Here is a 27,515-nt window from a genome sequence, read left to right as displayed (position 1 = left end):
TTTGTCCATAAAAATAAAACTTCACTGTCTATCATTTTTATGAAAGATTTTTTAAAAAGCTACAACTTAGATGCCAAATGGAAGGATTTCTGGTCTAGACCGCATCTAGTGCTTTATAATGGAATTAAAAAACAAAGTGTTTTAGTCCTGGCTGGTTTTTCTCTGTGGTTAGAGCATCAGCCTGTGGACCAAAGGGTCTCGAGTTTGATTCTCAGTTAAGGGCATGAACCTCAGTTGCGGGTTCAATCCCTGGTTCCAGTTGGGGCTTGGGTGGGAGGCAATCAATCTTCCTCCCTCCCTCCCTCCCTCCCCCCTTCCCTCCTCCTCCCTCGCCCCCTCCATCCCTCCCACTCTTTCTGAAAATCAAGGGAAAATATATCCTCGGGCCCTAACTGCTTTGGCTCAGTGGATAGAGCATCGGCCTGTGAACTCCCGGGTTCGATTCCGGTCAAGGGCATGTGCCTGGGTTGCGGGCACATCCCCAGTAGGAGATGTGCAGGAGGCAGCTGATTGATGTTTCTCTCTCATCGATGTTTCTGGCTCTCTATCTCTCTCCCTTCCTCTCTGTAAAAAATTAATAAAATATATTTAAAAAATATATATCCTTGGGAGAGGATTAAAAATAAGTAAATAAAAAATAAATAAATAGAAAACCAAAGTGTTTTAAAGGTCATTTTCGCAGAATACATAATATGCTTATATAGTTTACCTGATCTTTTGAGCTTTGACATTAACACATTTTGGGCCAGTAGTTTTATTGCTAGCTTTACCCAGTGGCCAGATAGGCTTCTATTGAATGAGTACAAAAAACGTTTTATATAAATGTTAAAGGCACGCTTTAAAATTAAATACCCATTGCATTTTGAAGTTATTTATTACATGTTCTTAAAAGCTAATATCTTTTTAAAGTATGATACTTTGTAAAACACTGTGTAATATGAAGCGAGAATTCTTGTGATCTGTCCGCAATGTCTTAAAAGAACAAAAACCTGTATGAAAATCTGTGAATCTCTCTCTGAAGTCTGTAGTGTTAATTTTCTCACATAAAAGAAATAATTATTATTTGGGAATCATACTATTTTATTATTCAGCATTGTTTGGAATCAACAATTATTAAAGTAAAAGAGATAATTATAAGTATTTAAAAAAAATTAAAGACTATTGGAATACAAAGTACTTACTTCCTGAGTAGAAATTCTAGTTTGTTTTAATTAAAAGTCATGGCAAAAAAAGAAGGGGGCGAGGTTTTTTTTTGGTTCCACTCAAAGATATCATTGGTGTTTGTACAAGGAGGTTTCTCATCAAAGGGGAAGAGGCACGGTGTGGCCTCCCTGGGGGTCTCTGTTCAGTGCCACCGAAGGAATCATTGGTGATGTCCTAGAGTAGCGGTTCTCAATCTGTGGGTCGCAACCCCTTTGGGGGTCGAACGACCCTTTCACAGGGGTTACCTAAGACCATCAGAAAACACATATATAATTACATATTGTTTTTGTGATTAATCACTATGCTTTAATTATGTTCAATTTGTAACAATGAAATTGGGGGTCACCACAACATGAGGAACTGTATTAAAGGGTCACGGCATTAGGAAGGTTGAGAACCACTGTCCTAGAGGCTAAAAACACAGTGAATGCAGACCAGTTAAAAGATAGAGATTGTCAGATTGGATAGGAACAAGTCTCAAACACATGTCCTAGAAACCCTACACAGACAGGTTAAATATAAAAGGATGGAAAAAAATACACCCTGAAAACACTAACCACGCACTAACTGACCATATTAACATTAGAAAATATTAGAAAAGTAGGCTTTAAACAAGGAATATTGAGGAAGAGAGGCATCACATAATGATAAAGGTCAGTTCTCCTGAAAGCCATAGCAACCTTAACTGTGAGTGCACCTACCAACAGAACTTCAAAGGACCTAAAGCAAAACATATAAAGCTGAAAGAAGAAATAGACAATCCACAATAATAGCTGATTTCAATGGGTAAACACGAATTCAGTAAGAATAGAAGACCTTAGCAACACTGTCATTCAGTGTGACCTAGTGGGTATTTATGGAACAGTCCACCCAATAACAGCAGAATACACTTTTTTTTCATGTGTACATTAGACATTTACCAAGATAAAAAAAATTCTGGGCCATAAAATCAACCTTAATAAATTTAAGTAATTGATATGTAAAGTTCTCAGCATAGAGCAATTAAACTAAAAAATCAGTAACACAAAGAACTCTGGAAAATCCCCAAATATTTGGAAGTTAAGCAACATAGTACTATATCATAGTTCAAACAAAAATTAAAGGATTAAGTTATTCCCTTTTGAATTGAATGAAATATGCAAACTTCATTTAATTTTGAATCGAATGAAAATGAAAACATGATATATCAAAATTTGTGGAATGTAGGTAAAGCAGTGCTCAGAAATTTATAGCATTTTATACTTACATTACAACAGAAGAAAGGTCTAAATCAATTATTTAAGTTTCCATCTTAGGAAACTGGAAAATAAAAGGCAAATTAAACCAAAAGTCGGCAGAAGGAAGAAAATAATCAGTAAAATAGAAATCAGAAAAGCAATGGAAAAAACAATGAAATAAAAAGCTGATTCTTTGAAAAGATAAATACAATTGATACATCTGTAGCCAAATTAACCAAGTGAAAAGGAGAGGAGTAATAGATTACCAATATCAGAGATAAAAGGAGATTGTTATAGTCAATAAAAGGATAATAGGGAATATTATGAACAGATTTATGCCTCTACATTTAATAACTTAGGTAAAATAGAGAAATTCCTCGAAAAACACAAATCACCAAGCTCATTCAAAAAGAAATAGATAATCAGAATAGCCCTATCATAATAGAAGAAATTGAATTTATAGTTGAAAACTTTCCAACAATAAAAAAATTTCAGCCCCAGGTGGCTTCACTGGAGAATTCTGCCAAACATTTAAGGAAGAAATAACACCAAGGCTACACAAACTCTTTCTGAAAGTTGAAAAGGAGTGAATACTTCCAATTGAAGAGGTCAGCATTGCCTCAATGTCAACCCTATTATAAGAAAACTGCAGATCAATATTGCTCATGAATATAGATGCAAAAATCCTCAACAAAATATTGTCATTCTCAGCTAATTATTTTCTAATATGCTTAATCCTTATTTTTTTAAAAAAGGGATTGTTTCGACAATGGCGCAAAGTACTAAAACCTTAACACTCAGGACACAACTAACCGTTGTTCTCATTCCTAAGAATCAGAAGCCATGACAGATTGCTGGTAACTAAGAGATGGAGGTGATGTTGTGAATCCATGGAAGGCAGAGTTCTGCTTGTTGTCTGGTGGTACATGGCAGAAAGTCTAATGCAAGCCTCCTTACCTTATTAAGAGGTACTCTCTCTGCTAGTAATTTTGGATTACTCACCTGATTATCCTGTTGCATTGTGACCTTGGGAGGCCGAGTCTTGGGTCAAGTTCACCTCCTTATTCACAAGGCCTGGCCTAACCAGTAAATGTTAAATGTGATCCATTGAATAGTGTGGTTGTAGAAGTTGGAAGGAATTTTGAACCAGTGAATATAGAGCCAGGGCTCCTCCACCTGCCTTTCTCAGAGCCAGGGCCCATCCTTGAACATGAATGAGAACTCAGGTACTGGCACAGCTGCAGCTGGGCTCCTGTCATCGAAGAAGCCAGTCAATCCTGAGGGCCACCACCTTCCCTTGGGTCTCTTGAGGCGACCATCAGCCCCCAGGGGAAAAGGCGACACTGAAAAGCTTTCTCAGCCCAGTCGCAGAATGATTTATACTGGAGCCGGAGAGCATGGTGGGACAGGGGCTGTGAGGCAAGGAAGGAGGCTGGTGGAGGGTGAATTCAGTTTTAGCTGTTATTTTTTAGATATAGTTCACCATCAAGTATAATCGTCTATAAATAGCTGGACATAGAGAGCTCGAGAGAGGGAGGGTGTTGGCTGAGGGTGCAAATCTGGGCATCATTCTCTATAACTCCCCAGGGCCCCCCATAACAGCCCAGACTGTTTTTGCTCTATTGGAGGTGAGGCCTGTATCCTACATGAAATGGATTCGGTTTACTCACCTTTCCAGTGGAAATTCTGTAATTGTTCATATCCTCTCTGTGTTTTTACTGTCTGTTGAATCAATTAAGTTAATTTTACATGTTGTTTCTTTCTTTCAGAAAAACTGTACAACTCCAGTGGGCGAGATTTAAGAAGGGCCCTTTTCTCCTTGAAGCAGATATTTCAGGTAAGAGAGGAAGAAAGTGCCCTTGGGTTCTGTTTTTGCGTTGCTATGGAATGAGATACAGACCAGGGTATACCTTTTATTGATTACTGTCTGCCTCAGTGTAAACCTGTCTTGTCATTGCCCCCAGGGTGCACATCTCAGAAAAATTAAAACAGCTGTCCACATACACTGCCTGCTTTTGGTCCTCCCCAGCTCCATCTCTTCTCCCGCTTCCCACCAGAGGGTTTGAGGGTGTCATTCTCTTGCTGGTTCCTCGTAGCCTTCTGGATTACTTCTGGATTTCTCAGTATAACATCGAGGCCCTTCTGGATCTGTCTTCTGTTCACACCTTGCTGTCCTTGGCTGCATCCTAAGTTCCACCTGTGATTGCATTCTGGAAGCCATCTGTGTCTTCTCTCTTCTGCCTCTTTGCCCCTAGACCTACTGCTTTTATCCCAGAATGCATTGCCCCCCCCCCGCCCCCGCCCAACCCAAATCTACTCTCTACGTCTCTCAGTTTCCTTCCTGGTATCTCCTTCTGTCAGAGAGCCTTTCCCCAAAGTAAATGACCCCTCACCACAATCATGGGCCCTCCGAATACCCCTGATGTCCTCTGTGCTTACATCAAGTATGGAACTTAGATACTTCAGGTACTTGTGCAAGTCCAGTTATCTGGGAGCTCGCTGGGTTCCATTGCTGGGTCTCTGAGGCCTCGCACAGTGTCTGGTGCCACTTAAGCAATCGATGAATGGGCTGCGCAACCGGGATAGTCTAACAGATGTCTGTCTTCTGTCCTCTCTGTCTCTAATTTAGTCAGTGCTTCACTGACTAATTGTCCCAAAGCTCCACCTCCCACATATCCATCTGTGTATCCCTGTTCCTTAGATGAACAAAGCGAAACTTCTTCACCCTCCATGACATCCTTTCTCAAACTCAGATTCCTGACTGCAGGAGCTGGACTTCCACTGTGTCCCCAGAGGCCATACCCATGCCCCTCCTCACCCTGACTCATGCAGTCCCTCTGTCTGCCTGTGTTTCTGTTGTTCAGCTTTGACTTCTTTCAAAACCTGTGTTCCCCTTGTTGAGTATCTGGTTGATGGCAGAACCACACAGAGAAGAGCTATTCTAAGTGACTTTAAAATACTGTAATTTGTGCATCTTGAATCACATACACACACAAAGGAACTGTTTTCATGTTTACAATAATCATGGTGGTGGTGGTAGTGTTGATATTGCTATTCTGAGACTGTGTGAGTGTATAGTTATCCCAATTTTGTCATTCTTAGAGTTCTTAGGGATTGGGATTCTTGGTGTGAGGTAGAAAGAAGATAGAAAGGTAGAAGAGGTTAAGTTAAAAGCTCTGTATTCCTGAATTGGAAAAATCAGACTGAACTCATGTTGTATATTATTTTAACAATCAAACAAGCAAATAAGCATACTTCTAGCTCTGTTTATGGAAAAGGACTAGAAGCACTGATCAATCCATTAGCCAAAAGCACCCAAAGCAGCAAGACTGTGGTCTTAAAATATTGAAAAGAAGCAGAGCTCTTTGGAGAAATAGCTGATTCTAAGTCTAGAGAAGGAAATGGGTAAAATAAACTTGGAGCCTCTTATATGGATAGCAAGGAAGCTGTCAAATACTACTAGGACTATTGCCAAAAGAGTCTCCCACTGGTTGGCCAAAGATGGGACAATGTAAGCACCAATAAGGATGATAATTTCAATGAATTAAAACACATCAAGTGTTCACATTGATGAGTTCATCATGATACTAGAAAAAAAAAAATAAACCTAATGGATTGCTCACCATTGGAAAATGCTTGCTTCCAGCTCATAATTTTGAAAATGGGTGAAGTTTTAGAATCTCATATTTACCTCTTCCTGTGCAAACTTTAGGATAATCAAACAGTAGTTGAAGTCAAGTTTTATGTATAAAAATATTCTAGCTAAGAAGTAATAAGGAGTGATAGAATTAGAATAGCCTGATTTTACAGCCCCTAATGAATGAATGGATAGGTAGGTCTTGAGCAGCCAGAGCTGCTGATGTGACAGCGATGAGAAACAACCAGATGCTATGTGCGTGTCGTCATGGAAACACTACCATCAATGATGTGGTCAAGCCAACAAAGTCAACCCTGGAGCTGATCATGCTCTATGTGCAATAACCAATGAATAAATGATCTAGGGCCGAGGTGCTTGTTACACTACACCACAGGCGTGTAATCAACAAAACCCAGACTGTGGGCAAATGACCTACTTTCTTCAACACATAAATTTCAAGGGGAAAAAAAGAGAGACGAATTAAAAGACATTTAAAATTTATATCAACTAATTGCCACATGTGGATCTTATTTGGATCCTGACACAAATTGTAAGAAAACAGTATTTATGAGACAGAAATCTGGTCACTGACTGGACATTTGATAACATAAGAAAGCATTAATTTTTTTTTATTATGAGTACATAATTTTAAAGAGTTCCTATTTTGGAGATACATATTGGAATACTTATGGATTAAATGATGTGATGTCTGGGATTTGCTTCAAATTAATATGACAGCAGACTGGGGGTGCGACAGAAGAAACAGGATTGGTATGATTTGATTGACACCAGGGGGTTCACTAAATTATTCTGTCTTATTTTGTATATGTTTAAAGTTTTCTATGGTGAAAAGTTAAAAAAATAAAATATGTTTGGGGTCTTATTGCACATCCCCTCACCACACCTGTTCTGTAGTGTTGGCTCTGGATTCTCAGGGATGCTGTTTCTACTGTTTATTCATTAAACAAATATTTTTGAGCAGCCTTTGTCCACACCTTGTAGGCAAGGGAGAAGGTGTTTGCCATCAGAGGTTTATAACCTGTCTGGAAGACCACCCACGTGCGCTCAAAATAGTTGTAAACCACAGAGCAAGGATGCCTTGGGGATTGAATGGGTTACACAGGTTGCAAGCTGTCTGGGACCTCGATCACTTCTCACACCCATGAGCCTGCCTCTCCATAATCCCTTGTGTTTTCTAGATGTGGTGGTTCTATATGGAATTAGGGGGTAAATAACAACAGCAACAAAAACTTGAGCCATTGCCCATTTGGATTGCGTTGCATATTCCTTGACTAATAGGCATTAAAGAATGACCACAGGTTAATGCATGGCTCTTATAGAAAATTCTGAAATGCAGTGATAGTCACTTATTCGTTAGTGTGAACATTTTGATTTCATTCTTATTGTTTCAAGAACGACTTATTAGTGCCTATATATTTTAGGATATGGGTTTAAAATTTAGTACATTGCCGATTTGGAAGATATTCTCCACATTTATTATCTATACATTTTTAGTTCCTAAAGTGCCTTATCTACATATGTGCATACATTTTACTTTGGGTTCTGAATTATTTTTATAAACACCATCTCCTCTGTCCAGTGTTTTTTCTAGGTACCTTTCCCAGACAGTCAACTCGATATTAATATTAGTGATTAGCTTGAGTGGTTTCTTGAGAGCTTGTTCTCACTTTTTCACCATGAAGTCATGTGTGAATCTAGTTTTAGTTAAAGTAATAAACATTTGTTACATGCTTGGAAAAACTTTCTGACTAGACATGAGCTCATCTAAATGTTCACTTTTCACATATGCTGGTGGAAAAGGATATGGATGGAGAGAGAATTATTTTTTATTTCCTTTATACATAGGAGTGTAAAGTAATTTTCCAAAAACTCATGATACTGTCCCATTTTCTCTTGCTTTCCAAAGCCATGATTATCTTAAAGTCTGAGCTAACACAGCTGTCTCTCATTACCTTCGGGGCACAAGCCTTGCTCCCCCTCCCCCGGTGCCCTCTGAACACTGAGAGCGCTTTCTTGGTTCAGAGGGAGCCCGTGCCTGGCCTGCCCACATTGAGCTCACGTCCTCCATCCATATAATTGGAAAATGCCGTAAAATCCAAATGAGGGGCTGATTTAACAGAGAGACTGGAGAATTGTGCCAGTTCGTCTACATTATTTTTTCTTTTTTGGAGATCAACCAGGGTTGCTGACCATTCCTAGAAGAATAACCTTTCATTATTCCATTAAGCTTTCTACTATTTACATCACTGAGGGTTTTTAGTTTTGCTCTGTTGTTATAATTGAAGAAGAATGTTCCAGCCTTATCCTGGTTGTGTTTGAGACAAGGCACTGTCCGATTGAGGGAATCTCCCACAGCAGCAGAAGAACGATCCCTCTCCTACATTTCCATACGGTAGAGGTGGCTACTACAGGATAGAGTGCACTGGGGGAGGGCAGGGGAGGGCTGGTGGACATAGGTGACGTGGCCACTGTTTGTCACTCTTGAGTCTTTATCTGTAAAGAGAAGGTAGGATTAGATCAGTGGTTCTTGAACTGGCCGGCCTTTAGGACTTCCTGGGGAATTCAATAGCAAAGCTGGGCCTCACTTCTAGAAATTCTGGTTAAGTCCTCCGGGGAAGGGTCCTGCTTCCTCTTCCTTTTCAAAGCTCCCAGATGATCCTAAGTGGGCTGAGGCCCATCTGAGCACCTCCGAGTCACCTGGAGGGCACCTCCCAATCATGTGGAGGGCATGGTAGGCACAGGTCCGTGGGCCCCATAGCAAACTTCCCTATCAAGTAAGTCAGGGGTGGAGTTGGGCGTTTGCATTTTTAACAAGTTCCCAGGTGACCCTCTTGCTCCCCGTGGGTCTGGAGACCTCTCTTTGTGAACCACTGAGTCGATGACCCTGAGGTTCCTTGCCTGGTCTGCCTTCTTTGAGCAGGTCTGCAGGCCACCCACGGTGGCTCTTTTGAGGGGTGGCACGCTGCTCCAGATATATGCGGGGAACTGCGCTCTGCCTCCTGCTGGTCTGGCAAGCCCACAGCTCAGGAGATGGAGGGTCTGCTTCCTTACGTTATGATACCATTTACAAGGCCTTAGGACTGTCCTGTGGAACACACGAGGGGTTTTGAACCCTTCACTTGATGGTCTGTGCTGCTTTGGATGTTCCCGCTGTTAAACCCAGCAAGCTTCATGTGGCCCGTGCCTAGGGACCTGTGAGGGTGCAGAGCCTGCCGGTTTTTGAAGAATGAGAAACAGAACACTATAAATATTCCTGACAGTCAGGGATTCGCTTGCTTTATCTTTATTAGATTGCCCAGAAGGCAATCCTTGGTCTTTGGCAAACAACAATGTGAAGACTGGTTGTAAAATTCCTCTGGCAACAGTTGAGATGCTTCATTTGAATAGAGCAGAACAATCTCAGGGGTCGGTCTGGCTTCAAAGGCCTGTGCATAGTTTTAACAGCACAGTCTGCATGGAGGATGGACCGGGACAGGATTTGAAGTCTTTTTTTTTTCCTTCATGTGTCTTTTTAAAAAAATTTGTCTTTATTGTTGAAAGTATTACAGATGTCCCCTTGGTTTTTGTTGTTGGTTTTTTCTCCCATTGACTCCCACCTCCCTACACTTGCCCCTACCAAGCCTTCACCACTCTATTGTCTGTGTCCATGTGCTATGCATAGCCTATATAATAAAAGCCTAATATGCAAATCGACCAAACGGTGGAATGACAGGTCGCTATGATGCACACTGACCACCAGGGAGCAGATGCTCAACGCAAGAGCTGCCCCCAGCCCACAGGCCCCAGGCCAGCCAAGGCAGGTGCCAGTGGGGGCCCCCCATTCACCCCGCCAGTCGCCCCACAGATGGGCCCTGATCGCCGGCCAGGCCTAGGGACCCTACCCATGTACAAATTTTATGCACTGAACCTCTAGTATGCATATAAGTTCCCCGGTTAATTTCGCCTCCCCCGCCCCCCCATCCCCACCTTCACCTTCCCTCTGAAACTTGTCAGTCTGTTCCATGGTTCTATGTCTCTGGATCTATTTTGTTCATCAGTTAAATTTTTTCTCTCTTCTCCTGCCAGGATGACAAGGATTTGGTGCATGAATTTGTGGTGGCTGAAGGTCTGACCTGTTTGATCAAGGTGGGAGCTGAGGCCGACCAGAACTATCAGAACTACATCCTGAGGGGTAAGTTCCCACAGGCCATGCAGCAGTCAGCCCCTGCTGCAAGGGTTTTTTTTTTTCAACACCCAGAACTTTTTAAAAGGCTTGGATTAGGAGTAAGATGATGAAACCACCTGGTGGCAAAAGATGAAAGCTTCATCAAGTCTCATCAATTTTTAGGAATTAGTGACTGAGCTAATTTTACTGACTTTCATATGAAGTCTTTTATGGCTATTAAGAAAAAAGGATGTATGAGCTAGGTTCTTTATAATCTTTTATGGTGAAGAAGGGGACATACTAAGTAGGCTTGGGCAAAGTCTGAATTTCTGCAGAAAGCCACCCAAATCCAAAGAGGCCCATTTATTTCCTGGGAAAAGTATTTTCTCCAACTTGAGTTACCACCAGAGCATGTGTCAGAGTGCACATTCCTCGCCGGGCAGGTCCTTCTGCTCCTGACTCGGTATGTCTGGGGTGCACCCAGGAATTTGCATTATAAGGAACGATTCTGATATCTACCTCCATGATTTCATTTTTATAAAGCAATGCACATGTGGAGTTGGGAGTGCTGATTATTGTTCCAGCTCATAAAGTTAATGCTCTTTTCATAGTTTACAGGGTTTTTTTGATGCACCTTCATATAAATCCCAATTTTATTTGATCCTATAAGAAAACCTGTGAATGTTTTGAGGTAGGAATTACTAGGTTGGACCATATGAAATCACTGTTATCAATAGTTTTGACCTGTAATAAGAGAAACTTAACATAGTTTAATATTATCTTAATTTTGCAGCTGAGAAATTTGAGACGCAAGGAGCTAATAAAATCAGTTTCTCTGGTGTGTGTTCACACCGGGGTCGTACCCAGGAACAGGGACACAGCAAGGTCAATGCAGGCTTGGATCCTCTTCTGCACATGTGTCCCTCTTCTGTGATCATATAAGGAAAAACCCTCCTTTCCTTTCCCCCGGATGAAGGAAAAATACATGCAACGGGTGATTTAATATCGAGTGTCCATGGTTAGTAGGAGACAGGCAAAATGGAGCTGTCCGCCACAGTTCCGGTTGCGTCTTACCCTGAGACGTGTCCTGATGTTCTGTGCCGATACCCAGCACACTGAACCCTGAGTCCTCCCTTTTCCCTAATCCTGGAGAACCACTGTCACAAAAGGCAAAAGCAAAAGAGAAAACCTAGGGCTCATTACAAAAAAAATTAAGGACACATTTTCAAGTCAGTGTGAGTGGTTCCTATTCCTTTGATAAATGCCAAATGTGTGTGTGTGGAGAGCCCCGCAGCCTCTGGCTTTTCTAGTTCATGGTGTTTGTGAGACGAAGGAGTTGTCTCATTTTGTTGAACTTCAGTTTTTTCCTGGGTATGTGATGGATCCTCATGACAAGTTGTCAGTAGACAGGCTCTATTTGGTGAGCTGAAGGATTTCTGTCCTCAATATAATTAAAACATTTATGTGGAAACTTTTGTGGGATATGTAGACAAATTAACCAGAACATTGTCCTGCACTGTTGCCTTCCAATGCAGCTGTCTTTCTGTGTCTGAGGAGACGGTGCAAGCCTCGATTCTCACCCTCATGTCCCATTCACACTGGTCCAACACCTCAAATAGGGGAAGGCACAGAAATCCGGGTGGAGGAAGTTCTTCTAGTTTATTTTCCAGGTCACCTATAAATATGGATGCTCATAAATTGAAACACATGGAAGGAAATATACCTAACATGGCCTAATTCTGAATAGTGAGTCCAAATTGACAAATTTTTATGTTTAAAGTATGCATCATTTTAACTCTAAAAAAGAAGTCTTCTCTAGCCAATGCTTGTTTGAACATATGCACGCACACACCTCTATAGAACTAATATTAAAACCATCTATGTGTTGATTGTCATTCTTCTAACCTTATCTAGGAGTGTATATGTGCATTTTTAATGAGTCATCATCAGTGTAAATAGCTACATTCAAGGCTGGGGATACGGGTAGGGCTCTGCCAGCTGTAGTCAGCCTCCTTTTATCAGGAAGGTAAAATTCTTGTCAGAAGCCCCCTGCAGACATCCCATGGATTAGAACTGGGTCACATGACCATTATAGCTGCAAGGGATGCTGACAGAGCGAGTATAGTAAGTCCTCACTTAACGTGTTTATAGTTTCTCGGAACTGTGGTCAAACCAATGAAACAAAACCAGTTTGACCATAGGTAATTGATATAAACAAGAGTTAAGTTCCTATGGCATCTCATGAGCATTATAACAAAATGATGTTGAATGAAACAGTGTTACTCAAGAACATGCTGTATTTGATTCCCTGGACTCTAAGGGGCAGCAGCAAGAGAGAAAGGCATGGCTTTGGATCTGAGGGTTACCAGTGCCTGCCATGTAGAGGGAATTAGGAAGAAAAAACTCATCCCGGCTGAGAAAGCCTGCTGGAGAGCAGCCATGTGGTGGCCCGTTTGGAGGGAATGGGGGCCTCCCTGCTGCCGAGGGAATGGTAGGTTGTTTAGGGGGCAGAATAAGCTTAATGGCTACACAAGACCCAAAACCGTGTGCTCATGGCAATGGAAGATGGCATTGACGTAGAGTACCTCTGTCAGGCTCTCTACCTTAGGGAGTGCTTATCATTAAGCTCATGGTGGTTTACGACTTGGCAGTGTTCTGATCTGTACCAGAGGCAATTACAAATCTTTAAGAATCAGAAGGTCCGAGCACAACCAGGGAGAGCCTTGTCAACCACCTGCTGCTCTCTGGCCCTGCAGAAAGTGCCACCGAGGTAAGACCCCCACTGCAGACAGCTCTTCTGCATGTGGGGGGATGCTCCACGTTTCCATTGCCAGCACATGGGTCTGGCCTTTAGACTTGGCTTTCCCAGGAGCGTCCATGTATTGGAGGCAGAAGGTTCCCATGTGTTACCTGGACACGAGCATGTGCATCACACCCCTTCAGGTGACGACAAGGTGTCTGTTCCCAGGTGGGGAGGTGCGTTTGCATGGCTGCCTCACTTCAGCTAGGTCTTGGAAGACACGGGGTAACCAGGGCGCTGTGCAAACCTTAGCACATTTTGAAGTATTTGACTGAAACGTGTGCCAGGAAAGTACCTTCTGAGAGCTGTAAATGACAGATTTGGGGGTGTGACTTTGGTGTTTTTATACAAGGAAACTATCATTTTTCCTAGGCCACATGTTGAGTCACCCCTTCCTGACTTTGAACAACTTCTCATGGAGGCTTTTTTGGGCTGTGATCAGCGGCTGGCGGCCAGGAGACATTTTCGATCAAGGATGACCTTTACATCACCTCTTTATTTGTCCAACCGTTTTTAACTGAATCACCCTAGATGCAGATCAACAGAGAGAAACTAGAAAGAGTCTCAGTTTTGTAATTCACAGTCCTGGGGAGAACTCAGCATGCTATCTGGGGTCACACTGAGTCCTGGGTGGGGGGAGTCCTTTGTTGTGGTTTCCATGGGGAGGCGGAGGAAGCAGGTGTAGGAGTGGCCAGTGTGAAGGATTTCCGTGGGCCCTGGAATTTAGGGCTGTCCCTGGTTGTCTGTTACCTGGCCCTGGGTGATTCGGGTGGGAATGTCATGGCCTAGAGTGTGAGAGCCCACAGGGCAGGTGGTTGGGGGCGTGGACTTGAGCTGCTGGGCAAGGGGAGCTGACTGACCTCAGCCTGGTCAAGATGGCATTCCAGAACCCCTGATAGGACAGCCTGGCCGCTGTGGCTCAGTTGGTTGGAGCGTCCTCCTTTATACCAAAAGGTGGTGGGTTCTATTCATAGTCAGGGCACGTACCTAGGTTGCGGGTTTGATCCCCTGTCGGGGCGTGTGTGAGAGGCAACCAATTGATGTCCCTCCCTCCCTCCCTCCCTCCTCCCTCCCTCTTTCCCTCTGTCCCTTCCTTTCTCTAAGATCAATGGAAAAACAAAAAACACATATAGAAACACACAATGAGGTGGTTGATTGTCCAGCTCCGTAGGGGAGTTCCTTCATGGAGTACCTTAGGAGCTCCACTTGGTGTGACCATGTGCAAGTCCCCAGATCCAAGGGAAACAAGCGCATTTGGAGAACCCACTGCTTTCCACATCTGCTTTTAGAACTCGTTTAATTTATCTTTATTTTTGCACTCGGCCCTCTGTCAGCTCCCCTTGTAAGGCCCAGGAATCTGTTGCTTTTAGTAGAGGATGCATCTGCTGAGAAGTAAAGATAGGTTTTGAGTTACGGTGTAGCCAAGTGCTCTCCAAAAAATGTGAGCCGGCTGCTGGGAATAGGTCTTAAATGTACAACATGTAGAAATAATATTTATCTGGCTTATTATTCTTGGATGGTTATAGCTAATGATCTAAAGGTTGTTTTTTTTTTCTCGATAGCCAGTATTTAATATAAATCTGTGGAATTTGTACCTCACAATTATTCTTATTGCAGTAAGACCTAGAGTGGTATCTTCTTGGGAACTTAAACTTTCCACACACATGCTGAGCCTTCAGCTGTGGGCTATGCTGGCCCTGGGCTGTGACAGTGTAACTGAGACATAGCCCTGCCCCAGAGAAGCTCCTGGGAGGGGCTGGGCATGGCCATTCTGTGTGTTTTATGGCATTTGTCTTCTGTTTAGGAACTGCACATAGGTGGTATGCTTTGGGGAAGAAGAGAGAAGCAGACACAGAGAATTAGTCTGACCAGCCACCTTTCCTGGCTGCACCTGAAGGGAAGCTGCCTCTTAAGGGCTAGGTTTTCATGGAGAAAGTTGATTTTATCCTAAAGCAAATTATTTGTGAATCATAAAACACACCTTAGTCATTACAGAGCTGGATAAGGTCTTAGAACTCCTTTAGCTCTACCCTCTCATTTTAGGAGAAAATGTCAGATATTTGATTTGTCCCCATAATATGTTTTTAAAAATATTTTAACGGTTGCCAATATTAAAAATGGGTTATTTAATCCAGATTTTAGACTTTTTTCCCCCAAAAACTACAACCTGAGAAATTCAGAGCTTTGCCAACTATCACTTAACTATATTTCACTACAGGAAAATAATTGCCTTGCATGTTAAGGGATCTCTTAATGAGGATCAGGACTTTGGGACAGATGGTTTCTGTTGGCATCGATGTCACAAGGAACAGAAATATTACAGACCACATAGGAAGAGATTTTATGATGTTAGAAGGCAGTGGTACAAAATGATCAAATGCTAATTAAATCAACGTCCTCCATCTCAGAAAGACTGAAGCGCCTGTGTTGGCATTTCAGAGCGAGGAGAGCGAGGTTGGCTTCAGACTCTACACGGTGGTCAATTAAATCAACGTCCTCCATCTCAGAAAGACTGAAGCACCTGTGTTGGCATTTCAGAGCAACAGAGGAGAGCGAGGTTGGGTTCAGACTCTACACGGTGGTTAGGGAGGGGTTCAAACTAGTCCCAAGGTGAGGACTTGGGAGCATAAGGGGGAGCTGCTTACTTCCTGAACTGAGGCCAGATGCTTAGCACCGTGTGGTCCATGGAACGGCCTGGCCTGACTCCTGCACCCCTGACTCTGGTCCTGGGGCACACCTGGCCTGACTCCCGCATCCCTGACTCTGGTCCTGGGGCTCACCTGGCCTGACTCCCCCATCCCTGACTCTGATCCTGGGGCTCACCTGGCCTGACTCCCGCACCCCTGACTCTGGTCCTGGGGCACACCTGCTGACCTGGAGGAACATGCCTCTTGTCTGCCTCTTGCTGCGAGCTTTCTGTGCTTCGTCAGGATGTCAGGGATCAATTACGGCAGCCGCATGGCCCAGCTTTGATGTGGATGACACAGCTGCACAAATGCCCTGGTGGACTCTGCCACCAGCCCCTGGGGGTTGAGGCCAGGGTGGAGGATGAGGTCCTTCCTCCCTTGATGTCTCCCTTAGCTGAGTCTCTGTGATAGGAGGGAATCGTGTCGACTGGCACAAATTGGCAGCCCGTGGGACCAGTGAACCTGCAGGCATTTTGTTTGCCAATCTATGTTAAATTTTTAATAGTCATGAACATTTAAAATTGGGAGATTTGATATAAAAATATGGATTTATGGCTTCTTGTGAAAAACTGAACACTTGTGCCAACACAGGGTCCTCATTGCTGCGTGGCCACAAGTAGCTGGAGTTGGAGGAAGCTGCCCCTTGACTTGGGATGCTGGGCTGTGTTTACCACAGTCCCCACCGCTCCCTTTTGTACAACTCCTGGGCTACTCCACTTATTTTGTGGCCTCTGCGCCTCATAGGCATATAAGTCTGAGTCCTCTGACTAACGATCTCACACTCTGTGAGATGAGAATAACAGTTATCTAAAGCAGAAAAGCCTGGCTTCGTCAGAGCTGGGCAGCAGTTGTCGTTGCTACTTCATGCACTTGGTTCTCCGGTCCAACACGAATGTTTTCTTTATCCCCCCACCCTTCGTCCTGGCCTTGCTCAATACGTGCACAGCTCAGCACTGTCTTCCGCCTCTCCCCCTTAAGCCCGTCTGTGGTTATCTAAGGATGGACATCCTGTCACTACACGGACAGCGGTGTCCTATCGTGGGAATGGAGGCGGAGCGTAGGCAGAACCACTGACTGAGGCGAGAGCTGTTTGACAAGATCCCCGCTGGAAACTTGCTGCATTGGTTGAACTTGCTGTGAGGATAGACAGGCTTTCATCTCAGTCCTAAATCCCGAGCCTCTGAACCCACCCCAGGCCTGATCATTCCTTATAGTCTCTGTCATTCCTGGTGACTGGGGCACACTTATTCCTGCCAATGAACTTTATAGTCATCCTTATAAAGTGGTTTGTAACTTTGGTCATCATTGAGTTAAATTTGTCAACTGCTTTGGGAAGAATTGACAACTTTATTTGGAAATTCAAAGTGATTGCTTGCATGCACGTCCATGTCCCGGGACAAATCCTTTTCAAGGACATATTCTCCATCTAATTCTTGGGTGTGGTGTCTATTTCATTTTCTTTCGTTAAAGAATTTTATGCATATCTCCCCATGGTGTTTGCTTATTTATTTATTTTTGTTTATTCACCTTTTAATTGGGCCTGATATTTACCACATGATAGAGGGAGAGGATTCTCTTTTCCTGTTTATTTTGTAAACTTGGTTTGGGAATGTCAGCTCCTACGAAGGGCCTTTCTCGCCCTCCGTGGGTGTGTTTTGCTTCCATCAGGGAACACTCCGAGTCTGGAGGCCTGGATTCTTCAGTGTGGCGACCACTTAGCGAACACGACGAGTTTCGTGTGCGACCTCTCCTCTCCCCGAGGAAGAGCTAGCCCGGGACAAATCCTTTTCAAGGACATATTCTCCATCTAACTCTTGGGTGTGGTGTCTAATTTTCTTTCGTTAAAGAATTTTATGCATATCTCCCCATGGTGTTTGCTTATTTATTTATTTTTGTTTATTCACCTTTTAATTGGGCCTGATATTTACCACACAATAGAGTGAGAGGATTCTCTTTTCCTGTTTATTTTGTAAACTTCGTTTGGGAATGTCAGCTCCTACGAAGGGCCTTTCTCGCCCTCCGTGGGTGTGTTTTGCTTCCATCAGGGAACACTCCGAGTCTGGGGGCCTGGATTCTTCAGTGTGGCGACCACCTAGCGAACATGACGAGTTTCGTGTGCGACCTCTCCTCTCCCCGAGGGAGAGCTAGCTGCCTCTTCCTCTGTGTTTCCAGGTTTGAAACTCTTCCTGTGAGCACTTGCCTGGTAGCATGCCTGCTGGAGATTGGCCTGCTGGTTGCGGGCCTTCACCAGCTGTGGCTTGTGGGCTGGGGAGGCCTGAGAAGCTGGGCCACTCAGAGCTGGGGGCCCTGGTCTTCACTGTTTGTTTTTCTTAGCCCCCTATTTGTCGAAACCTCTGCTTTGGGCATCTGATGTTCTCAGTGCCCCAGTGTTCTGACCTCGGCCTGACCTTTTTTGCTCACCCACTTGGCACACTATCAGGGATGGGGCCACCAGGTTGAACCAGCCACAAACCAAGGCCAGGAAAGCCACAGTCCGCCTGTTTGGGGAGGGAGGCTGAGTCACTCTTTCTGGTGCTGCTGATGCGTGGTGACAGAAAGGATACCTGCCAGAGTCCCATCAGTGGCCCCTCTTGTCACCCTCTCCATCCCCACCGTGCATCAGGCCAACACCCCTCTTTATTTTACAGAGAGTAAAGGGGAGGGAGGAAGTGGGGGGGAGGGGAGAAAAAGAGACAGAGAGAGACAGAGAGAGAGAGAGGGAGAGAGAGAGATCTGACATCTGAGAGAGACACATCTATTGGTTGCCTCCCACACACCACCCCCTACCAGGGCCAGGGATTGAGCCTGCAACCCAGGTACGTGCCCTTGACTGGGAATAAACCTGAGACCCTTTGGTCCGTGGGCTGACACTCTAACCACTAAACTGAACTGACCAGGGTGGGCCTGCACCCCTCTTAAAAAACTGTGTCAGAGAGTAGCTGAGAGCTGCACCCATGCCCTTCACCTTCTAGCCCTTCTGCTGGCAGAGCTCACGTCTCACCTTGGCCGCCCAGGCCTTCGGATATGCGGGCTTGCCGGACTGTAATTACTTTCTGCAGCACTGCATTTCCCGCAGAGGGAGTTGTAGCCCTGCTGTAGATGGGCCCCTCGAAGTCAGTGCTGTGTGGCGGGCCACCCCGGTCTCGGGGCTTATGGCATCTCTCTACCTGTGCTTCTCAGGGTCATTGGGGTAGACTGGCAGGAAGGTGGTTTGGAGGCCTCTGTTGTGCAGCCCTTTTCTTGGAAGTGCCCAGTTATCGGAGTCATCATTGCGTTTGTCTGTGCCTGACACGCCCTCAGGCTGCCGTGCTGGGTACTGGCATGCAGTGGGTCAGGTGGGCGAGGGGCTCCTGCTGCAGGAAGCAGAGGAAGGCCAGAGCAACCTAGGCCTTTGCAGGGAGAGTGCTTTCTGTTTTTCCTCTGGGCTCCCAGGTGAGAGAGGAAGGTGCTGGGGGGACCCCAGGTGAGCCCCTCACTGCATTTGGTAGCGAGTAGAATGTTTCCCTCCAGTTTCTAACTCTAAGCATGGATACCTCCTGCTTTAACCAGGATTTTGATTTTCCCCCTATCCCCTTTGAAAGAATTTCCCCTCTATAATTAGAGAAGAATTTTGCCTTATGATTAATAAGGCTTTTCTATCATGTTTTATTTTTTTTCTGAAATAAAAATCAATTGTTAATAATCTTGAACACAGCAAGCATTAAGTAGTAACAGAAGTAGCCATGCAGAGCAGTCTTTGTAAAGCAGTACAGCTTGGTCTACCTGGCCAAGGTGATCTCCAACCCTGAGCATTCCACCAAATCATGGGCAATGGCTGATATCTGACCTTTTTTTTTTAACCTACAGAAATGGCAAAGTCAAATGGTTTCACTTAATATTATTATAATTTGATCTCAACTCGACTCCTTCCTAGATTGATTAGATGCTTCTTTAGATCTCACCTTGCATTCTGAGTCACATTCAGGCCAATTTGCAGCCCCCCCCACCCCCACCCCTAAAAAACCCTGTAATTTTGTGCAGTCCTGCCTCTGAGCACTTCAACTTAAGAGCCATTCTTGTCACAGTCTCAGCCAAAGTGGTTTCTTCAGAACTCTCATCTCCACCAGAGGCCTTCGTCGTCTTCCTTTTATGAGAAAAGAAGGAAGAAAGGAAAACAGTTGTTTGACCATTCCTATGTATGGAATTTTCCACAGCTGAATCTCACTGTCGTGTGTTCATTGGGAATTTTCCCACTTTGTTCATATGGAAGATGTGCCTCTCACTCCATCCGTCTCTCCTTCCTCGGTGGACTTTCCCAGAGGATCAGCAGGAAAGGTGTACCTTGAATCCTAGTCGTTACCTCCGTGGCCATAACCATCTCTGTCCTGGTCCTCTTTCATAGGACTTCTACTTACAAATCCACGTTTATGCTAGAACAGAATGTCTTAGTGAATTTTAAACCTAACCCCAAACATGGATTAAGACTATTTTCTTGGCTGGGGTTCGCTGGGGAACTGTCAGTTGCTGTGTCCATAGACCGCTGCATTTTGGAGTTTTGAGGGCTCTTGGTAACCTGGGCCAGCCTTCCTGCAGGGTGCCACTCTTTTCCCCCGACAATGTGGCTTCCCCTGCCATCGAGGTGCACGAGACCCCATCTCAGGTCACTCTGCAGTGTCCCACACCTGTGGAGCCAGCCATGTCCTGGGTATCCCTGAGGCCCCATGTCCAAACCTCAACACAGCATCTTTACACACCATTCAACGCCCCCGCCCCCCACAGCACTTCGTTCATCATCTCTGTGAAGAGCACAGTCCTCCATCACAGTTAAGTGAGCTACCCAGGGCCTCCTAGACCCCTTTCTCTCTCTCACTCTCTGTAATTATCCACCACCAAGTTTGGAGTTCTTTACCCCTCATTCTTTTTTCTTTTTTAAAATATGTTTTTATTGATTTTTAGAGAGAGAGGAAGGGAGAGGGATAGAGAGATAGAAACATTGATGAGATGAGAGAGAAGCATCATTGATTGGCTGCCTCCTGCATGCCCCTACTGGGGATCGAGCTCACAATGTGGGCATGTACCCTGAATGGGAATTGAACCGGTGACCTCTCGGTTCCTGGGTCAACGCTCAGCTGCTGAGCCACACTAGCCAGGTGCTGCCTTTCACTCTTCACTCCCCTTTCAAGTCTGTACATCTCTTTTCATTTCCAGTTACAGTGTCTGAGTTCAGACCATCATTTTTTCCTTCCTAATTTTCTCTATGAGCTCATTAGTTTCCCTGATTTCATTTCTGCTTTCCTTTGGTCCATTTTATACCTCGTTGCCTGGGTTGACCCTCTAGATCTGGCCTCCTCAGTCCCTGGTGGAGATCCCTCAGTGGCGCTTCTCATCCTCAGGAAGAAATCCTGGCCCTTCCATGTGGTCAGGATGTCCATGTAGCTAGATATCGTCCAGTCCACTTCAGCCTTTTCTCTGACCTCAGTTTTGCCTACGAGGCCCTTTCTTACCTGGTTCACACTTTACCCTCTGCTTCCTGCATGTGCTCAGGATGGGGCTCAGATGCCAGATTCTCCAGACCTTGCCCTGACCCCTGATATTTAGGCCCTTTATGCAAACCATGGTATTGACACTTATCTCACTGATAATAAATATTTGTTGCAAATACACTATGGGCCAGAGACCCTAGGCTAATTCCCTCTACCATAGTTGGCTGCCTGCATGGCAGTTTTCATGCTTAATGCCAGGCACGTTTTAGGAGCTCAGTGGACATTGGCTGAGGAGAGAAGAGATGAGTGATAGAATGTCTTCGGGGAAGAGCAATCATGATCCCGAGGAAGCTGCGGGTTTACACTGAGAATCGGAGGGAGCCTGGATTTGCTAACCTGAAGCTTTAGCTCACCAGATTGGGTTGCTTCTGAGGTACTGGAGCACATGTTGATTTGTTTTTGGTACTTAGAAAAAAATGCTAAATTATTGAATTTTCTTTTTGATAATTTTGCTAGATGGTATGTATCTTGATTTTAACTGTCATGCCTTCTGAAAATAAAATCCATGCAAAATGGATTATACTGTATGATCCCTTTTGTATCTTAAGGAGTTCTCTACCTGCCTCTGAAACAGATGGATTGTGAATTCCATCTGTGGTGGCAGGAATGGCATTGTCATAACCCTTGTGGTCCCAGCTCCAGTCTGATCCTGATGCCTCATAGATATTTAACAGCTACTTGATTTAAAAACCTAAATGAGTAAATGAGTGGGAGGGTGTGCCTAGAGCCATGCCACGGAGTTCTGTCTTGGTCTTAGTTAGTGCTTTGTGAGTGATTGTGGGTAAGTGCACACTTTATACTGGGAAGTGGGTATGCATGGCCAGAAGGTACAGAATGGGGAGACAGCAGTGATATGATAAAGGTGACGTGTAATTGGGAGCATTTTCATTTGATTTGGTTTTCAGCATCCTCATGAGCTCTCAACCATGTTATCCCTTGCCTCCTTTCCCCTGCCTCTCCTTTCCTCTGTTCCTCAAAATTGGACTCCCCCAAAGTCACTCCTGTGCTAGGTTGACCTGACATGTCAAGAGCCAGTTCCTGCAAGCAGAACAATGCCCCATGGCCCCCACTGCACACACTCGTCTCTGACCCTGAAACACTACGAGGGCATCCTAATCATCCCAGAATTAGAGCTCTAGTTTGACCCACCCAGGTCACCCTGTCCTTGGGCCTTGGCTTGAGCCTGCCAGGGTGTAAGTGGGGGATAAGTTTAGATGTAGTGAGATACACTAGGGTTGTTTTTGGAGGAAGGGGCAAACTTGTTGTGTTTAAAGGCAGATTAGGAGCAATGAGCAGGAGTTATAGGAAAGTGGTTTTTGACTGAAGACAAGCTGCTAGAACAGGGTTGGAAAATTAGTTGATTTCCTTTGCCAACGTAAACTGATCAGTGGCGACTTTCTGGAGCGCTCTGCTGAGGATTCTGAAGCCACATCCAGCATCAGCAGGAAAGAGTGCCATGGCTGATCTGCGATGTCTGTCAGCGGCCTGAGAGCTGGGGGTGAGCGCAGGAATGCTATATATGGCGTTTGCTTATTGTGGGGAATACTGGGCATTTTCAGAATGCTTGTTGAGTTGATTTAAGACAGGTATGTGGCAATTAGTATTCTAACCACAGTATTCTTTGCACTGGGAATGCTCCAGCAGGGACCAGATGACCTGTTAGGGCTGCGAGACTTGGGGTGGGGTACGACAGGATGACCTCTTAGACCCCTTCCAGGTCTAAGATTCTGTGTCTCTGAGTTAAATAGAAAAAGCAGAGGGATGAAGGCAGAACTTTTTGGCTCCCCTTCTCTATGTTCTGTCTTAGTTGCTGTAGGGTCCCAGGCTATCACCAAGTATACATTGTCCTGTTTTAGTGACAAAAAGGCCATTTGGTTACATGACATTGAGCCCAGCCAAGTCATGGAAAAGGAAGGTGAGCTGCCCTTAGTCATTAAGGGGCTGCTCTTCATGCTGACCTGCAGAATTGTGAAGGCTTAGCAGGGTGAGTATTGGCGTATATCTAGGAATTCATATGTACATGTTGAGGTCCGGAGATAGCGGTAGGTTTGCTGCTTCTCCAGAGCTTGAGAACTGAGAGCCAGGAGGCTCACAGAAACCTCAAGGGGTTGGGCTCATTGGTCAAAGCAAGGCGGGACTGGAGAAGCAAGCTGATAGTCGTGAGGAAAGGCCCTCACACAGGGCTGCCTCACTTGGCTGCCTTCCTGACTTCCCTGCTATCTACCCACACTACCAACTTGGTCCACATGTTTTCTTTTCCCTGTATACACCTTACTGCACCACATCCTTCTTTCTATATCTTCTTTCTGTCTTTTCCAGCTTTTCCAGGTCTTAATTGGAAGGTTACATAAAGATTAAACTCCCTCAGATTTGAGGTTTCACTGCTTTTTGTCAGCTGTGGCCCCAGTTTCTCTGTGGTTGGAGCCCTCAGTTAGTAAAGATGAGTTGACTGTTTCATTCACTCATCAGTGAGTGTGACTTGAGGGAGTCAGTCACTTTCGAGTATAGGGTAATGGAGAACAGCACAAACTAAATAATTACAAGTTATGCTATTAAGTTCAAGAATAAGGTGCTAAGAGGAGGGAGCTTAGACTATACCACATGCATACTGTGGTAGGCAGGACCTAAGATGGCCCAAAAGATTTCTGCCCCCTGCTCTACACCCCGTGTAATCTTCTCCCCTTGAGTGTGGGCGGGACCTCTGATCGTGATGGACTTGTGAACATCATGGGACCGTGATTAGGTCACATTATGTGGCAAAGGTGAAAGGATTTTGCAGATGTAATTAAGGTCCCAAATCAGTTGAGTTTGAGTCAGTTAAACGGGAGATTATCCTGTGTGGGGCAGGCTAAAACAGGGGGGCCCTTAAAAGGGAGTCTAGAAGTCAGAGACACACTCTCTTCTGCTGACCTTGAAGAAGCAAGTTGCCATGATTTCTACAGCTGCAAGGAAACGAATGCTGCCAACAACCACATCAGCTTGGAAGGGGACCCCAAGCCTCAGAAGGGACCACAGCCCCAGCTGACACCTTGATTGCAGCCTTGTGAGACCCTGAGCAGAGGACGCAGCTGAGCTGTGCCTGGACGCCTGCCCCATGGAAATTGTGAGATAATGTGTGTTGTTTTAAGCTGCTAAGTAATTTGTTATGCAGCAATAGAAAACAAATGCAGTTACATACAAAAATGGTAATACAGCACCATCTGGACATGCTAACATTGGTACAAAACACCGTGGGGCCTCAGTAGGGGCAGAGGTCTTTGTGAAAGGGGTTTAGAGGGAGGTTTCACAAAGGCAGCACCTTCTTAGTTTCTTCCTGGGCTTCTTAGGCAACCACATGCCATCCATCCAAACTGAATTCCCCTGCATGTCCCTGCTGCTTCTTGTGTGAGCCTCTCACATGGCCTGCTTAAACCCTTCACTCCGGTGGGGGGTACTCATTTGGGTCTCTCATAAACAACAACAACAACAGCAACGGTGGTGACATCCATGCCCAGGCCATTGAAGGGCTCTCTCCTGCACACAGTGAGCAACTAAAGGAGAAGGTGATTCAGAAGAAAATTCAGCATTTCCAGTATGTTGGTGTCATGAGAGAACATAAAGACTGGGCTGGGCTTTAGGAAAAGAGGGGAGGTTGGTAAGCAATCACTTGGGTCATCTTGGGTGATCTTGCCCATTAACTAGTGGTGGGTACCTGGGCCCAAGGGCTCTGGGGCAAGTCTTGCTCCTCTTCAGAGGTGCTTTTGCTCATCTGTCTTTGCATCCCCATCCTCCAGTCCTTCACGTGGTCATGCATCCAGCACGTGCCCAACGCAGAGAGCTGCCGTGGGAGGGGAGGGCTCCGGCCGAGGCCCCTCACCACAAGGAACTTGGCAGTGGCCTTAGGATAGGAGCCATCGAGTAAAGATGGATATTCAGAAAAACACTGTATTAAGTTAGGTTTTGGATGAAAATCCCGACAGCCTGTCCGCCCCCTCCCCCCCCCCCCCACCTTCAACTTTGCTTGCATCAGCATTGTTTCCAAAGGTGGTTGATAGATTTTAAGTAGTTCAATCCTATATCATCCATTTCAAAAGACACGGGGAACATTTTTAGTTATTCTTTTCTCCATCGTTCAAGATGTTTGCTTTTCATAATTCAGCTTTTCTTTTCTTTTTCTTTTAAATAGAATCAGCTTAACGTATCACGTTTCATGGGAATTTCATAAAATATGAAATGTGGTACTTGAATCAACGGTTCATTCTCATGTTGGCAAAACACAGCACAAAGGTTCCTAGGCATTATCAGGCTTGAAAAGAAAGGAAATATGTAATTTTATGGTTTTGTTTCGGAATTCCATGAGGATTACAAAATCCCTCTTACGTCAGTTGAAGTCCAAATGGGAAAGGGACTTGGCACCGTGAAGGGCTGGCCCTTGGGTAAATTATAGTTGAGATGGTAGTGACCTTCCAGGCCTGTTGAGGAGCACCGTCAGCTCCTTACCTGGTTGGACAAGCAGATATTCCGTGGAGGCCGCAGCTGGGTGCTGTGGCACTGGGCAAGGGGACAGTGCCTACTGGCTGCTCTTCCGTCCTGGTAGAGAGTTCCTGGGAGCATTTTCCAGCCTAAGACCCTCTGACTGTTCCCCGGGGAGCTGTGCCTGGTTAGTGTCGGAGCGAGGTGTGCTGTTGTCCTCTTTAAGCCAAAGGGGACAGGTATATTATCATCTGTTCTAACTTCGACTTTCTGACTAGTCTTGCCCTGAGAAATAAGTGTACTTCCCTCATAAGAAAGCATTTACTGAAAAGGCACTGCAAGTACCCTGTGACTGCTCCCTGAGCTACCCGATCTTGAGAGGTGGTAGCAGTGGGCCCGGTCTTATAACTTAATGGACTTCCTGAACAAAATGATCAGAGCTTCTCTCTCCACTCTGTCTTTGCAGGCTTGCTGGGTGTAGGCCACTGTAGGGGGAGTGGTTTGGGGCTGTTTTTCCCATGGGGTTGACAGGAAAGGTGGTCAGTACACAGGAGCTTCCCAAGCCCGCTCTCTGTCACCTTCTGGATCTCCTGTCATTGAGTGCAGTGGTGTCTCCTGACAGTTACTGTCAAGAGCACTGTTTGGCCTTGGCACATAGACCAGCCAAGTGCCTGCTCGCTGTCTTGGCATCTGGTAGTGGGACTGAGAAGACACCTCTATGTCACCTCCACACTTGCTCTGTGCTGGGGTGTTCGTGAAGCTGAGCTAAGTGGATGTGTCTGAATCCACTGGGAGGGGAGGGCTCCACCTCGTTCCTTTATGCATGCTGACCCTTCTGCCTCCTCCTCCTTGGCTTCCTGTAGGGTTTCTCTCTACCATTTGTGTTACCCTTTCCCATAAGGCCTCTGCGGGTACGGCCTTCCCATCTCATAGAACATTTGTAAACATTTGTCCCCCTGTCCTCCCTGACTAGATTGAGACCTCCCTAATGATCAGACACTCTTTCTAATTTGCACCTGGACTCCCCCCACCCCCCAAATCCACTCTGAGCAGGACCCTCATGCAGTGCCTGGTGCTTGCTAGGCCCTTGAATAAAGGAATCTACCAGTAACTGTGGTCCAGAGGATGTCAGAGGGACAACAAATCCAGGCAACATGGATAAGGCAGAGAAGTCTTAGAGTTAAAAGCTGGAAAAACAGGAGAAAAGACCCACAAGAGAGGACCATGACTGTAGCCAAAGCCATGTCCATGCACATGTGGGCAGTTCGATGGGACCTGGGCATTCCTGGTTTGTCTGTTCAGCCTGCCATATTAGATAATGTGAGCCAGAAGTGATTGGCCCCGTACTGGGCATTTGGAATGGTTTACTGGAACACAGTGCTCTGCATTCCTGATTGGGGAGCCCTGTGTTTCTCAGAATGGAGTCTGTTTCTCCTTGAGCAAGGGGCACTGTGCTGAGAGAGCCAAGGGCAGTGCAGAATGTGCTGGCTCCCTCCCCTCCAGGATACAAGCTCCCTCGCCTGGTACCTGCGCTGGCGTCTCCTGGCTCTCTGGCTTCCCCTCTGAGCCTCCCGTTGTGTAGGGCATTCACCCCTGTGGTCCTCTGGGGGCTGGGTGATCTCATTTGCTCAGTGTTTATTCAAAGCCAGTGTGCTATGCCTTTGGCTTTCTTTGTTAACTAGACTTCTTACAGTAGTAACAAGAGAACATGGCTGTTTTGTCAGATTATGCCTTGGAGGCGTTGGGTGCTGAGAAAAAGTTGACTTCATCGCCCAGCTTCTGTTCTTTAGAAAGCTGGTTTTGTGTACATGACATCACCTGTTTCCACATCT

The 27,515-nt window shown here is 45.3% G+C and overlaps 1 protein-coding gene across 1 annotated transcript in view; it reads left to right on the top strand.

Moving 5' to 3' along the window:
* Nucleotides 1-27,515, top strand: part of FHOD3 (formin homology 2 domain containing 3) — a 347,834-nt gene that overhangs the window by 112,172 nt on the left and 208,147 nt on the right. Inside the window, exons 4-5 of the mRNA XM_014540586.1 lie at nt 4,190-4,257; nt 10,144-10,249. Of these exons, the coding sequence (XP_014396072.1) occupies nt 4,190-4,257; nt 10,144-10,249 (174 nt within the window). The remainder of the gene's footprint in view (nt 1-4,189; nt 4,258-10,143; nt 10,250-27,515) is intronic.

This window comes from Myotis brandtii, unplaced genomic scaffold, assembly GCF_000412655.1.
Source record: "Myotis brandtii unplaced genomic scaffold, ASM41265v1 scaffold248, whole genome shotgun sequence".
NCBI lineage: Eukaryota > Metazoa > Chordata > Mammalia > Chiroptera > Vespertilionidae > Myotis > Myotis brandtii.
The sequence above is the reverse complement of the archived record's forward strand: the minus strand, read 5'-3'. Positions and strand labels throughout refer to the sequence as shown.